Genomic DNA, 17,054 nt, shown 5'->3' on the forward strand with positions numbered 1-17,054 from the left:
ATCTTTTTAAAATCTGGCACCAACTGAGTAATGCGATTACAGTATGAAAAAGATGGGCAATGTTCTGCTCTCATAATGTTTACATCCTAGTGTGGCAAACGAAGACCAGGAAACAATGAAAGAACTAAGTAAATTCAGAGAGTAACATGTTTTATAAATAATAAGAAAGTGTCAGAACATGTCCATAATAATTATTCTCTTTAAAGGTATTCATTAGAGTAATAGAAGTAGAAATAGACTTGCAAATGGCAAGATTTCATTCTGTTTGATGGCTGAATAATATTCCATTGTGTGTGTGTGTGTGCGTGTGTGTACACATGTACACACATCTTTATCCATTCATCCATCAATGGATATCTGGGCTCTTTCCATAGTTAGACTATTGTGGACATTGCTGCTATAAACACTGGGGTGCATGCGCCCCTTAGAATCACTATGTTTGTATCCTTTGGATAAATACCTAGTAGTGCAATTGCTGGGCCACAGGGTAGCTCTATTTTTAACTTTTTGAGAAACCTCATCTTGTTTTCCAGAGTGGCTGCACCAGTCACTCTGGGGAGGGTTCCCCTTTCTCTGCATCCTCACCAACAACCTGTTGCTTCCTGAGTTGTTAATCTTAGCGATTCTGACAGCTATAAGGTGGTATGTCATTGTAGTTCTGATTTGTATTTCCCTGATGCTGAATGCTGTTGAGCATTTTTTCATGTGTCCGTTAGCCATCTGTATGTCTTCTTTGGAGACGTGTCTGTTCATGCCTTCTGCCCATTTCTTGGATGGATTTTTTGTTTGGGGGTGTTGAGTTTGATGAGTTCTTCATAGATTTTGGATACCAGCCCCTTATCTGTTACATCATTTCAAATATCTTTTCCCATTCCATAGGCTGTCTTTTAGTTTTGTCGACTGTTTCCTTTGCTGTGGAAAAGCTTTTTATCCTGTTGAAGTCCCAATAGTTCATTTTTGCTTTTGTTTCCCTTGCCAAGATTTATTTTAGAGAGAGAGAGAGAGCATGTGCACACAAGGGGGGGTGGGGCAGAGGGAGAGAATCTTCAAGCAGTCTCCCCACTGAGCGTGGAGCCCACTATGGGGCTCAATCTCATGAGATCATGACCTGAGCTGAAATCAAGAGTCGAATGCTCAACTGACTGAGCCACCCAGCTGCTCCATTTTTTTGGTAGTTTTTTGATTACTGATTCAATTTTGTTTCTTGTAATTGGTTTATTCAGATTTTCTCTTTCTTCCAATTCAGTTTTGGAAGATTGTACGTTTCTAGGAACTTATCCATTTATGCTAGGTTGTCCAGTTTGTTGGCATATAATTTTTCATAGTATTCTCTTACAATCATTTGTATTTCTGTGGTATCAGTTGTTACTTTTCTTTCATTTCTGAATTTACCTATTTGCGTCCCATTTTTTCTTGATGAGTCTAGCTAAGGATTTGTCAATTTTATTTATCTTTTCAAGATAAATAAATCAAGAACTTACTCTTGATTTCACTGATTTTTTTATTGTTCTCTTAGTCTCTCCATCTTTTATTTCTGCTCTGATCTTTACTATTTCCTTTCTTCTGCTCACCTTGGGCTTTGTTTGTTTTTTCTAGTTCCTTTAGCTGTAAGATTAGACTGTTCTGATTTTTTTCCTTGTTTCTTGAGATACGCTTGAATTGCTATATAATTCCCTCTTAGAACAGCTTTTGCCGCAACCCAGAAATTTTATGGCTTTTACTTCTTGTGGTTAACTTTTGAAAGTTAACCTGCCCCAACATCATATATGAATGTTCTTAAGTTTTGTTTTTTTAATTCAGTAGTTTAATCCATTTGGATTGTTATTTTTGTTGTATATTAAATTTTCTTTATTCCTTCTCCAAATATCACACTATTGATAGTTTTAGAATATCTTTTGATATCTGAGAGTGCGTGTCCCTTCTCACTTTTTCAAAATTATCTTGGTCATCACTGGGCATGTATTCTTCTGTGTGTATTTTAGAGTTTGTTGATCAAGTCTCATGAAAAATCCAATTGAGATTTTAACGTTTATCAGATTCATACAGGAACATGATTTACTTGTCTATTCAGGTTTTCCTTTATATCCTTCTGTGAAGTTTAATGTTTTCTCCATAAATGTCTTACACTTTTTTTAATAAGGCTTATGCCCAGATATTTTATAGTTTTGTTGCTTTTTAGGAATAGGATCATTTTTCCTGTCATATTTCCAAATTTATAAAGTGCTAATACTTAGAAAAGGCAGATTTTAAGATACTGATTTTGTAAACTATGGCTTAACTAGTAGTTTCTCAGCTGATTTTCTTGGAGGACAATATTTTGAAATAATGACAATTCTCAGTATTTTCAAATCTTGAAAACTCATTTTTCTTTCTAGTTTTATTGTTTGGACAGAACCTCCAGTATAAATGCTGGAAAAAGCATCCTTATCTTGTCCCTGACTTTAAAAGAAAGTGTCTAATGTTTCACCACTAAGTCTATTTATATAATTTTCTGGTATATAAACTTAATAAAGTTAAGGGAGTTCTTCACCTATTCCCAGTTGCCAAGAGTTTGCAACCTAAGTGAGTACTGTATTTGATCAAGACCCTTTTTGGTATCAAGTGAACTGAGAGATTAATTACACTGATGGGATTTTCTAATGCTGAACAACTCCCAGATTCTTATGATAAAACCTAGTAGGTTACAGTGTATTATTATTTTACTACACTATTGGATTCAATCTGCTGTTATTTAGAATTTGCATCTATTTTATAAGTGAAATTGGTTCATAGTCTTCCTGAATTTTTGTGGCCTAGTTTTGGTATTAGACTGATGCTACATTCATAAATAAATTGGGTAGCCTAAAACAGTACTATTCTAAGTAGTGTTTATACATGGTGAAAAAATTTAATTAAACATTCTCCTTTTTGGGAGAAATTAACATACCATAAGATATCAAATATTTAGAATTGTGTAATACAAGAAAAACCTTTTAACTAGTCTGCCTGCCTCCATTTGTGTCTCTGGCCCAATCCATTAGCTATAGTAGTATCTTGATTAACAACCTTCAGTAACTTATTGCCTAAAACAGTGATACTCAATTAGATGTAGGTAGAAGTATATCAAAATATTCAACTTCCCTGAACTTTCCGTCTGGATGTGTTTGTGATTATTTCAAGCAAAACATGCTTTCCACACCCCCTCCCTAATTTTGACATGCCTAAGATATATTTAATGTGGATATGGATGGGGAAGTGTTTAAAAACAGTTCCCTCTATTATTACCCTGAAATAAAGACATAAGGTGTAATTCCCTAGCCTGGTATAAAAGGCCCTCCTATAATTTTGCCCGTGTGATCTCTCTAGTCACTTCCTGTCCTGCTCCCCACCCCCATACTTTAGACTCAAGCTACTTAAAATTTCCAAAACATACTTCATTGTTACAGCCTTCATTGCTTCTGCATTTCTCTCTCCTTGGAACGCCTTCTTTACTAATCCAACTTCTATTAAGTCTTCAAAACCTAGTTCAGATGTCCTCTTTCTTAATGCAACTTTCTTTATAGTCCCCTCAATCATCACCAGAGTTAATAATTCCCTCCTCTGTTACTTTTGTATCTTGCATATAGATGCTATAAATTTATCTAAAACTGAGTGCTTGAGTCAAGCACTTTATCAAGCGGCTCATTTCTTTTACTCATTCTCACAATTTCCCTATTGACTTAGGTAGCGTTATACCCATTTTACAGACTGAGAAACTAAAGTTTGACAGATTAAGCTGTTTTGAGATTAAAACCCATTTGTTTGAAATGAAAGCTTTTATTTTGGGGGGGGCGTGTTATTTGTATACACGTACCATCTTCATCTTTCCGATCTTCCCCATTACACTCAAAACATGGTACGAACAAGAGGATAGGACGTGTTTAATTCTCTGCTGTATCCACAGCACCTAACATAAGGCCTGGTACAAAGTGGGGATTTAACAGGTTATTTCCTGATTAGCTGATCTTATTAAAAAGTGAAATCTCTTTTTTCTGTCCTTAGTAACCCAGCACAAAACCTGAATTAGAGAATATACTCAAGTAATTATTTGCTAACATGAACTGAATTAACTGGAAGAAGAAACAGAAATCAGCAGACACTTCAGATTCAATTCACACTTGGTTGGTTCCAGGTCCCTCAGAGTTACCAAAGCTGATAACTGGAGACTGGCAAAACCTAGGCTTCTGAGGCTGCATGTGCTAATGAGATACCACTGCTCCTCTCCTTTCTGTCAAACTTCAATTTCTGCTTAGTTCTGGATTCTCCAACAGTGATTAGGCCAGTCTGTTATACCCAGTACTTGCCGATGGGTGAAGGCTACAGAGTCCTAAGTATAACCCACTATATATGATCATTATAGTAACAACTACTTTATTGGATATACCCAAAGAATAAAGGATTGCAAAAAATTAATTTTCTAGAAACCTAAACCCGATCCTTTAAAACACCATAATTTCCCTCTATTAGTTATAACTCTTCGCTAGTTCCACAAAAATGACTATATATATATATCTTTTATTTACCTGTATTTATTTATCTTTTTACTTACTTTTCTCCTGTTACTAAAGCCAGAGTAGAAAATGCTTTCTTGATAGTTAAGAGGATTTCTTTGGGTGAATCTCCGAATCACCCTCCCAAAAAAAGAAAACCACAAAACATTTAGATGGAAAATGAGTTATATTCAGGTCCAGGAATTTTACAGAGTGCTGGATAAGAAGGAACTCTGAAAGATACATTCATAATTAAATCCTCGAATATGCATTGTGCTAGTACACTACTGAGATGAACCTTACTTTTCCCCTGTAGAAGTCCTGAGCTGCTCTGAAATAGTCCTAATCATTCCAAGTTCTGCCTTATGTGTGTCAAAAATATGGCTCCATGGTTTCTGCCCTGAGTCCTTACTCTTCAGTAGTACAGAACCAGTCTTCAGAGAAACATGCACACTGGAGACAGATATAGGTAGATTTGAGTTTTGGTACTGTCATTGGCTGTGATTCCTCTAAATTTCAATGTTCTCATCTGCCTAACTTTATAGAAATACAGAAAAAATTAAATGGGATCATGCACATAAGCACTTAGCACAGTAACTGGCATCTAGTAAATGTTTAAAAGATCTGGTTGACATTTAAAAATTATTACTATAGTTGAAGGTAAACATTACATCTCCCAAGTCTTTCCTTTATTCAGGCCAAACATTTTCAGTTCCTTCAACTGCTCCTTGACTGCTATAGTTTCAAGTATTCTAATCATGGCTGCTTTTTCCTGGACAAGTTCCAGTCTGCCAGTGTCCCTTTAACTTGTGGTATCCAGAACTGAATACAAACTTTCAATTGAATACAAACTTTTTCCTCTGAAAATAGTTTCCATTAAGAAAAAACAAATCTTTAAGTTACAAAAGTAATAAGATATATACATACAACTGAAAAACAAAATCTAGAAAACAAAAAAAAACAGAAAAAAATCAGTTTTTTTCCAAAGTGTCCAGGAAGAATTGTATGTATGCATGCATGTATTTATTTGTATTTTTTAAAGACTTATTTATTTATTTGACAGAGAGATAGAGAGCGCGCACGCACATGTGCGGTAGCTGCAGAGGGAGGAGAAGCAGGCTCCCACTGAGCAGGGAGCCTGACGTGGGGCTTGATCCCAGACCCTGGGATCATGACCTGAGCCGAAGGCAGACACTTAACCGACCAAGCCACCCAGGTGCCCCAAGAATTGTTTGTTTTGTTTTCATATTTTATGTATTTATTTGCGAGAGAGAGAGAAAGGGAGAAACAGGCTTCCCACTGAGCAGGCAGCTTGATGAGGCGCTTGATCTGAGATCATGACCCGAGCCAAAGGCAGACACACCTAACTGACTGAGCCACCCAGGCTCCCCTGGAGAATTGTTTTTATTTTTTCTAATTTTTTTTCCTTTTTTTCTTATTATTTTATTTATTTGACAGAGAGAGACAGAGCGAGAGAGGGAACACAAGCAGGGGGAATGGAAGAGGGAGAAGCAGGCTTCCCACTGACCAGGGAGCCCAATGCAGGGCTTGATCCCAGGACCCTGGGATCATGACCTGAGCTGAAGGCAGACACTTAATGACTGAGCCACCCAGGTGCCCCCTAGGAGAATTGTTTTTAAACATTGCATAATATTATGTCTTATAGGTACATCCAGTTTATTTAACCATTTACTTATTGTTGGACACTGGGATTGCTAATTTTAGACAAATAGCTTTTCATGTATTTGGTATTATTTCCTTAGAACAGATTCCTAGAAGTATGACGTCTGTGTCAAATGGTATAAATATATTGATAATTCAATCAAAGTGCTAAATTACTTTCCAAGAGCGCTCTATTTGACACTAAGGAAAAGAACAATGAAGTAGGAGCTAGAAGATGTGATTTCTAGTCCCAGTGTTTGAAAGTATTTGTTTTCTAATGCCTTTGCCAACACTGAGAATTTGTTTTAGAAAATATTAATTTGATATCTAAAAAAAATGATACCTCCCATGTGAATCATATCTGATTACTAGTGAGTATGAACTTTCTCATATCTGTTTGTTCTCCATGAACTGTGTCTTCATGTCCTTTGGTCTTGCATATCCTGTGTCTGGGATTTTTCTAACCATGTTATATAACTTTATGTATCAGCCATATGTAAATGACTTACTAACATTTGATAAAGCCTTTAGAATGATTACATCCTTTCTGCTTTCTCAAACAGGATACAATGAACAAAATTTATTCTTTTCTTAATTGTTCAAGGTCAATTTTAACTATTCAAGGAGTAACTATTGAGCACCAACTGCAGGACAGGCCCTGTATGCTGTCATATCAAAAATGAGTAAGGCACAGTTCCTGCTGTCAAGGATCTCATGATCTAGCATCATAAATATCAATCAGAGTTGTTCATCTCTTCCTTTGGCTGTCAGTATACTTGTCCCGCTGCTATGCTAGTGTCTTTTTGTTTTATTTTACTACAGTATTGTACCAATCATCATCTGGGTGGATGTCTGAGGGTAAGTCTGTCTCTCAGGATCATGAGGTGCTTGGGCTTATTCCTGCTGTTTGCCATGGCTGCCTTCTGGATCATGTTCTAGTGCTTACAAAAATATGACCTCTGGAGTCAAGTCAATTGCCAGAGCACTAACTTTTACATAGCCGTTTTTATTTTCAAAGCACTACCACATATAAACTCATTCAGTGGGCTGGTACACTGTCAGGAATCACAACAAAAAAGGGCAGGTAAATTTAACCAGCTATTAAGCTCAGTGGTAAGGAATTTCCTTGATTATACAAGTAAACCAGGTAAACAACTGGGACATAATGACCTATCTATAAAAGACTTTCACAAAGTATGGGATGCCAACAGATGTTTTAGAAAAAAGAAATTGAGTGGTCAAATACATTTGGAAGACATAGTTGAAATGAAATAGATTTATTTAGAAGAACATCCTGAAGGCTTTAATAACATACTGATATATAGTGAATTTCTGAGAGAAATCGGAGAAAGATATTATATGTTATATTTCTTAAGCTCATTTAATCACAAAACCCCTATTTCATTGATATCTCATGGCACTTGTAATCTGTAGACTATACTTTGGTAAAAGAAGAACTAGAGATTTCCTCTACAATAACATGTATAATAATGTCAGCAGTTATTTATCAATCACTTCCTCTATGCCAGTCACTTTCCATGTTATTTCATCATTTCTATGAGATAAAAATATTTAATATCAATATATGTCAACAAATCACTTATTATAATATTTGTACATGACTTTAAAATTTACAGTTTTCACAGTCCATTATTTTACATAATTTTCAAAGAAACCTTGAAGTATAAGAAGACTGTATTTGGAGAATAAAAGCTTACATGTCTTGTTCTATTGGTTCAGGGCAACCAGAGTACATTTACTTACTACTATACTACATATGCTTACTACTATAGTTGCTACATTAGGAACAGGCATGTGATGCCATTACTCATTCATTCAAGAAACATTTCTTGAGCATACAATTATGTGCCAGGCATAACTAACCCATGGTCTTCACCTCACAATCTAGTTATCTAGTTGTTAGTTATCTAGAATGTTAATGATCAAAGTGATGCTACTAAATGTGAAATGTGGCGAGTCCAAACTGGAGCTGTGTTATAAGTGCCTATAATACACACTGAATTTCAAAGACAGTATAAAAAATAAAGTGAAATATCTCAGTAGTAAATTTTATACTGATTATCTATTAAAATGATACTACTTTGGGTACAATGGGTTAAATAAGATATATATTATTAGAAACAATTTCACCTGTTTCTTTTTACCTATTTTATGTCTCTACTAGATTTTAAAATTACATATGTGGCAAAAAATTTACATATATGGTTTGCATTATATTTCTATTGGATGACACAGGTGTAGGGAGATGAAAGAGCCTGGCACTTAGAGGCAAATCAGCTATGTCCTAAAGTTTGCTACTTTGAAAGGAAGTAGCAAACAAGATAGGAATCAAATCATTTAATAATTTAATAACAGATGAGTAAGTGCCTATGTGTTGAGAACTATTCCCAGTAATCCTGCTGCCAGGAACATAACGGTATGTTCAGGGCCCTCCTCAATTCCATAGCCATCTAGCTCCAGTTACCTAGCACTGCATTCCCACTTGCTCCCATTTTCTGTCCCTCAGACTCCTTAGAGGTAAACAGAAGAAGTAGGTAAATCTCCCTGATATAAGCCAAAAGAAAGGACAATCTCATTTTAATAGGAATGTTGCTAGTATTTTCCTTAGCAGCACCTCTCCTTGCACAGAGTCAAGAACATCAGGAAGATCTAGAACTGGTAGCATTGACATAGACATACATCTTCTACTCTAGACAAGGGTACCATCAACTAAATATTGTTTACTTCCCAGTAGCTCACAAGTATCATTAAAATATAAAGCATTATTTTAAAAAAGAAAAAAATCTTTCCAAATAGTTAGGGAACATCTCCATGTGCAAAGTACTATGCTAGGGTCTATGAAGGAGACAAATAAAGACAAACATTATCTCTACCTAAAGAACTTGAATAGAATATTTCTGCTTATCTATTACTTAGATTACTTAGATACAGACCCCCACGTTTGACAAGGAACAAATCCCATCTCCCTCATCCCAATGCAATATATATAGAACATTTTATAAAATGTTTGAAGAATTCATGCACTAAAGCTTACCCCAGTTAAGAACTTTAAAGAACATGTGATCTTGGACCTAACATGAAAAATATTCACAATCAACTCACACCCCTACCGTTCTTATATCAAGCTATATGAATGAACACAGAAGGAAGAATTAGGTTAGTCAAATTCATCCAGAAGTGAACAATGATTGTGCTAACATCAACTTCTATTATCAACTACTTACTTACCGTGAACACAGCCCAGGAAAGGGCAGAATGGCCTCCTCCATGCAGAAGGAGTAGAACAGGACCCTCTGAACCACTCTTGTAAACTCGAAAAGTGTATGAATAGTTAAAGATAATATATCTAAGCTTTTGCTCACTGAAGTTTTTGACTGATTATTTAATCATTAATAATACTGACTAGAAAACTCAGGCAGTACACGAGGCTTTATGTAAAGCTGCAGACTTCCAAACTTAAGAGACACTTAAATAAAAGTTTCTGAAATACCAAACCTGTTTTTGAAGCATGGAGCCAGTATGACCACTTTTTCAACGGGGACAAAAAAAAAGACACCCTTTGCCCTAATGAGGACATTTAGTCCCTGGTTTCTAGATGCTAAACTGATTCAACTCACCTGATTCATGAAACCTTCCCCTCGGCCCTTAAGAGATATATCAGTTTCAGGAATTTAATTCTTAATCCTTCCCCCATGCATTAGACAATTATATCCAAGTACGAAATTGGCATAGACTTACAGGTTAAATTCCATGCTGTACAAATACAGGTGGGGAATAAAAATGAGATAAACAGCAGGACTAAAGAACATTTTAGAATCTGAATATGTCTTCTTAGACAGCATTATAAGCTTGCTAAAGAATAAACCATTTTGCAAAGGATATATCCTTGCCAGTTTCATTTTCTACTTCTACATCTTCCATGGACTCAAAGTACTGACTCCAAGAAACAGGGGAAAAGTCTCGCTTTCTTCCAGGGCTAAGGAAAAAAAAGAGAGAGAGAGAGAGTTCATGTAAAAAATAGTTATGCATGAAAAGATAAAATCTTGATCAATAAATGCCAAATGTAAATATGAAAGGAAAATTCCAAGGGTATTATCTCTTAAAGAATGATCAGTTTTCATACAGAAAGCATCACATTAAAGATGTGTTTTAAAAAGTTCAAGTTAAGATTTAAGAGTAAAATTGCTAGGATTTTAAAAAATTTATTAGTATATTTTAATCACAAATATATCTCATGTATATACACCACAAAACCTACTAGTTCTCTCTCCTTGCTCTGTCCTATCCTCTCAAGCCATTTTAATATCATTCCTGCAATAGTCTTTTTTGGTCAGTATTTCTTTATATTTTCAATCCCTCACATTATTTCATGCTTTTTTTATTATTTCCAACCCATCAATATACCACCTTCATAAAAGGCAAACTGGCAATGCCTTGAACTTCTAGTAATTTATCCAAAGATACACTGATGCAGAAGTGAAATGACTTATCTATTTAATGTAGCATTGTTTATAATAGAGAAAATTAGAAACAACTTAAATATCCAACAACAGGTGATAGATGAAAATAAGTTGTGGTACACAGAGAAATAATAGTTATAAAAAGGTGGAAGCAATTATATGCTGATTATATTCTTTGTATATAGATACACTGTTAAGTAAACAAACGATGCACCATACTACTTTTGGGTAAAAATGGGAAGTATGTGTAAATATAATTTCTTATATATGTTTAGAATATCTCTGGAAGAATACTGATATAACATTTGATATATTCTGGGAGGGGAACTATGACTGGGAGATGAGAGGGACAATTTTCAATGTACATCCCTTTCTATCTTTTGATTTTTGAATCACAAATTATTTTTAAAAAATTATTCTAAAACAAAAATAACCACTAAATGTCTATTTATAACCTATGTCTTCAACCTTGGATGAAATACAAGAAAGGAATCCTGAGCCTTACCCTATTGCCATACCTATTTTCCTCAGTAATGGAGGAAATTCAGAATTCTGTCAGCCACAAAACGTTACCTCCTGCCAAATATCTTCCTATATATGCCATGGGGGCAAACTGAGAATATATACAAAGTATAATACAAAGCCCCTTTGAAAGACTTGAGTTAGTACAAAAGCACTCTAGGTGGACTATAATATGGGAATTACAATGGAGCAACTGCACCATTAGGTATACATTCTTTCAACAATCAAACATTTATTGAACATCTACTCTCTTCTGGCACTGAACAGATCAGTAGTTCTCAATTCATATAACAATAATCACCTAAGGAGCTTTTAAAAATACTGATGCTTGGGTTTCACTTCTAGAAATTGCTTTAAATGCTTGAAGTGTGACATAGGCACTGATAATTTTTAAAGTTCCCCAAGTTGAAAGAGGGGTGCTAGGAATACAAAGGTAAATGATTTGGAATAAGAGAAGAGTTCAAATTCCTCACAGTTCCTACCATTTCCCTATAATACCCTGCAAATCCCTAACAGTTACAGTATGGATTTGGGCAAATTCAAATTATTTAAATTCTTTCTGCCTTGGATTATAGCAACTGCATAAAATACGATTTCTTTTCTTTCATTTTTTTTTTTTTAGAGAGAGAGAGAGAGCGCACATGTGTGTGGGGAGGGTGGGAGAAGTAAGGGGGAGGGGGGAGAAGGGAGAGGGAGAGAATCTTAAGCAGGCTCCACACTCTGTAGGGAGCTTGACATGGGGCCGATCTCATGACCCGAGCTGAAACCAAGAGTTGGACACTTAACTGACTGAGCTACCCAGGTTCCCCAAATAACATACCTTTTAAAAGAATCTAATACAACTGGCATTTAGTAGTTGCTCCGTAAATGGGTAAAATCCTATCTCCTGATAGAAAAACTACCTATGCAAAAGTAAACTCCAACTTCAACATAGACTTATTTTTTCTGGTTTGCTAGTTGCACTTGAGTTCCTACTGGAAAACTAAAAGTAGAATTCTTAATTCTACTGACTCATTAGTCACTCACAAATCCACCTATGCATATACTAATTTGAGTATAACAACCACACATGGCATGTCAAACATGTCATAATGGATTCTAAGGATCTATGGATGAATTTTTAATGGCTGGCCCTAGGATATCATCACAGTAATAGTATCTAACATTTACTGTGCAACAACAGTGAATCACTCTGCCAAGTAATTTACAGGCATGATTCCATTTAATCCTCATAAAACTCTTGAGTTATTTTTACCCCCATTACAGATATAACAGATTTAGAGATATAAAGTAACTTACCCAAGGTTATACAACTAACTACTAAGTGAGTGGCAGTAACAGGATTCAAATCCAATTCCATCCCTCTTCAAAGCCTCTGCTCTTTACCCCAATGCTATATTAATTCTCTGATCCTTTCTCTCTCTCTCTCTCTTTCATTTATGCTTCTGAAAAGTTAATAAGGCTTTAGAATATATTATCAGAAATTTCCTTTTCAGAGTCTTTGCAAAGGTCACAGAAGCTTTTCAAGTTAGCCAGGGACCAGAAAAAAATCACCAGTTAAAGAAAAATTAGTTTGTATAAGTAGAAATTATTCCTAGGAGAACACCTTCCACTTCTAATCCCCTTCATTAAGAAAAAAAAAAGTTCTAGGGACTACCCAGTGTATACCAACATATGAGTAATTCACATCTGGTTAAAGAGTCTTATAATCTATACCTCCAAAGGTTGTTACTACTTGCACAGAAATTTTTCTGGGATACTCCTTTGAAAATCTAATTGTTTATATACTCTACAAGTTCAGGAATTTTGCAACCAATGTTAGACATGAAGTAGATAGCAAGGATCTTATACTGATCTTTACATTCTCATCAGAAAGAATACTCTGTATTTTAGGGATGTAGTTTTAGTTCTTTTTAAAAATAGTTTGCTTTTGGGGCGCCTGGGTGGCTCAGTCATTAAGCGTCTGCATTCGGCTCAGGTCATGATCCCAGGGCCCTGGGCTTGAGCCCTGCATCAGGCTCCCTGCTCAGTGGGAAGCCTGCTTCTCCCTCTCCCACTCCCCCTGCTTGCATTCCCTCTCTCGCTGTGTCTCTCTCTGTCAAATAAATAAAATCTTCAAAAAAAACCCCATAAAAATAGTTTGCTCTTTATTCTATGCCTACCTATTTTATAGTCATTACAGCCCATGTAGGCTTTTTAGTTATAATTTTTAAAATAAATTAATGACTTTTTTTCTCCCTGGAGTCATAGTGGAAGAATTTTGAAGTAATAAAAAAAACTTGCAAAAACCTAACAAAGTTAATATATACTTTATAATTTTTTTTTTAAGAGAGAGAGAAAGGGAACACACATGGGGGGAGGGGCAGAGGGAGAGAGAGAGAATCTTAAGCAGGCTCCACACCCAGCACAGAGGCCGACACAGGACTTGATCTCATGACCCTAAGATCATGACCTGAGCTGAAATCAAGAGTTGGACATTTAACTAACTGAGCCACACAGGTGTCCCAAGGTTAATTTATACTTTAAAAATGAGGACTTATTCACAAGAACCTGTTATATGTATCAAGCTAGAACTGAGGTGGGATGATGGGAGATGCTGGGATAATTATAAAACTAGTGATACAATGCCTATGCTCTTAAGAAGCTAATGTTAAGGGGTGCCTGGGTGTCTCAGTCGTTAAGTGTCTGCCTTCGGCTCGGGTCATGATCCCAGGGTCCTGGGATTGAGCCCCGCATCGGGCTCCCTGCTCCGCGGGAAGCCTGCTTCTCCCTCTCCCACTCCCCCTGCCCCCTGCTGTGTTCCCTCTCTCGCTGTGTCTCTCTCTGTCAAATAAATAAATATTTTAAAAAAAAGAAGCTAATGTTAAATATGTAAATATCTAACATAAGGTAGAGTTAAATGCCCTAAGAGGTACAGCTAAAGTGCTGTGAATGTTCAAAGGAGGGAATAAAGATTAGTTTAAAAAAAAAAAAAAGATTACTTTTAGTTTGGGAAATAAAAAAGGGTTTCAAAGAAAAAATAACAGTTAAGCTAGGCATTGAAGGATAGACAGAATTTGGACTGACAGAAATAGGGAAGGGTAAGGAAGACATGTCAGGTAGGCAGAAGGGCACAAATAAGGACCCAGTATGGTGCCTGTCATAGGGAACACTGATAAAAGACACACAAAAATAGCTAAATGCAATAAGGTAGAAATAAGTACAATGGTTTTGAAAAACTAAAAGAAGCTGACAGAACTAAAAGCAGATCATGGAGAAAGAATGATATTAGATATAATAAGGTGGGGAATATATGTTCTTTTTCTGTTATTTGTGTGTTAGGGTCCCAAAAGTCTGATAGAGTTTGGATGGTTCAGATTAAAGTATTTCAGAAAAGTCAATGTGGCAAAAGGTCCAAGATGGACTTGATTCTGGGAAAAAAATGTTGCTGCAATAATCTGCTTAGAAGAGAGGAGTCTATTAAATGTGAGACAGGAATCCATCAAAATCCTAGAGGAGAACACAGGCAGCAACCTCTTCACCTCGGCCGCAGCAACTTCTTCCTAGAAACATCGCCAAAGGCAAGGGAAGCAAGGGCAAAAATGAACTATTGGGACTTCACCAAGATAAAAAGCCTTTGCACAGCAAAGGAAACAGTCAACAAAACCAAAAGACAACTGACAGAATGGGAGAAGATATTTGCAAATGACATATCAGATAAAAAGGCTAATATCCACAATCTATAAAGAACTTCTCAAACTCAACACCCAAAGAACAAATAATCCAATCAAGAAATGGGCAGAAGACATGAACAGACATTTTTTCCAAAGAAGACATCCAAATGGCCAACAGACACATGAGAAAGTGCTCAACATCACTCCGCATCAGGGAAATCCAAATCAAAACCTCAATGAGATACCACCTCACACCAGTCAGAATGGCTAAAATTAACAAGTCAGGAAACAACAAATGTTGGAGAGGATGCAGAGAAAGGGGAACCCTCCTACACTGTTGGTGGGAACACAAGCTGGTGCAGCCACTCTGGAAAGCAGTATGGAGGTTCCTCAAAAAGTCGAAAATAGAGCTACCGTATGACCCAGCAATTGCACTACTGGGTATTTACCCCGAAGACACAAATGTAGTCATCCGAAGGGGTACATGCACCCCAATGTTTATAGCAGCAATGTCCACAACAGCCAAACTATGGAAAGAGCCAAGATGTCCAACAACAGATGAATGGATAAAGAATATGTCGTATATATATATATACACACATACATACAATACATACATACAATGGAATATTATGCAGCCATCAAAAAAATCTTGCCATTTGCAATGATGGGGATGGAACTAGAGGGTATTATGCCAAGTGGAATAAGTCAATCTGAGAAAGACATGTATCATATGGTCTCACTGATATGAGGAATTCTTTTTTTTTTTTTAAAGATTTTATTTATTTATTTGACAGAGAGAGAGAGAGCGACAGCAGGAACACAAGCAGGGGGAGTGGGAGAGGGAGAAGCAGGCCTCCTGCTGAGCAGGGAGCCGGATGCAGGGCTCAATCCCCGGACCCTGGGATCATGACCTGAGCCGAAGGCAGATGCTTAACGACTGAGCCACCCAGGTGCCCCTGATATGAGGAATTCTTAATCTCAGGAAATAAACTGAGGGTTGCTGGAGTGGTGGGGGGTGGGAGGGATGGGATGGTTGGGTGATGGATATTGGGGAGGGTATGTGCTATGGTGAGTACTGTGAACTATGTAAGACTGATGAATCACAGACCTGTACCTCTGAAGCAAGATAGTAGGAAGGGAAAAATGAAGGGGGGGAAATTGGAGGGGGAGACAAACCATGAGAGACTATGGACTCTGAGAAACAAGCTGAGGGTTTTAGAGGTGAGGGGGGTGTGGGGATGGGTTAGCCCGGTGATAGGTATTAAGGAGGGCACGTCTTGAATGGAGCACTGGGTGTTATACGCAAACAATAAATCATGGAACACTACATCAAAAACTAATGATGTAATGTAAGATGACTAACATAATAAAATAAAATTAAAAAAACAAAAAGAAGAGGGGAGTCTAGACTGGCAATGGAATTAAAAAGGAGGAAAACATAGAAAGATCTTTAAAAACGGCAATCAACAAATCTCAGAAGTGTTCAAGATATGGAAGATGACTGATAGTAGAATCCAAGTCAATTCTAAAATTGTGAACTAACAGAGATGAATTATTATGTCCAACAATTTGTAAAAAAAAAAAAAAAAAAAACTACATACTATAGTTTTAGTATAAAACTTAAAAAAAATAAAGGACACATGTGATTACATTGGGCCCACCCCAATTCAGGATAATCTATTTTATTTTTAATATTTTACTTATTTATTTGACAGAGAGAGAAAGCACAAGAAGGGGAGCAGCAGAGGGAGAGAGAGAAGGAGGTTCCCCACTGAGCTGGGAGCCCAGTGAGGGACTCAATCCAGGACCCTGGAATCATGACCTGAGCCGAAAGCAGATGCTTAACCAACTGAGCCACCCAGGTGCCCCAGGATAATCTATTTCAAAGTCAACTGATTAACAACCTTAATTTTCCTCTGCCATGTAAAATAATAAATATTTTATAGATAGAACCTGAGCATCTTTGAGGTGCCATTATTCTGGCTGCCACAGATTTCTCAAGTCTTTGTATTATTTCAGAAGAATGTCAGGAATATTGATTAAACTTGGGACTTCTATAGATTAAGTACTCATGTTTAAATGCCTCGGGCAAAATCTAAGGAATCCATTAAAAAAAACTACAAGAACTGGTTAACAAATTCACTAAGGTCGCAGAACACAAGATCAATATACAAAAATCAATTGTATTTTTATCACTTGCAATGAACAATCCAAAATGAAATTAA

At 36.4% G+C, this 17,054-nt stretch overlaps 1 protein-coding gene across 1 annotated transcript in view; it reads right to left on the minus strand.

The window, feature by feature from the left end:
- The window catches only part of PPME1 (protein phosphatase methylesterase 1), a 79,395-nt gene that overhangs the window by 42,272 nt on the left and 20,069 nt on the right, over positions 1–17,054 (minus strand). Inside the window, exons 2-3 of the mRNA XM_027578319.1 lie at positions 10,074–10,167; positions 9,420–9,512 (exon numbers count right to left, since the gene is read on the minus strand). Coding sequence (XP_027434120.1) covers positions 9,420–9,512; positions 10,074–10,167 — 187 coding nt within the window. The remainder of the gene's footprint in view (positions 1–9,419; positions 9,513–10,073; positions 10,168–17,054) is intronic.

The sequence above is a fragment of the Zalophus californianus genome, chromosome 11, assembly GCF_009762305.2.
Source record: "Zalophus californianus isolate mZalCal1 chromosome 11, mZalCal1.pri.v2, whole genome shotgun sequence".
Taxonomy (NCBI): Eukaryota; Metazoa; Chordata; class Mammalia; order Carnivora; family Otariidae; genus Zalophus; species Zalophus californianus.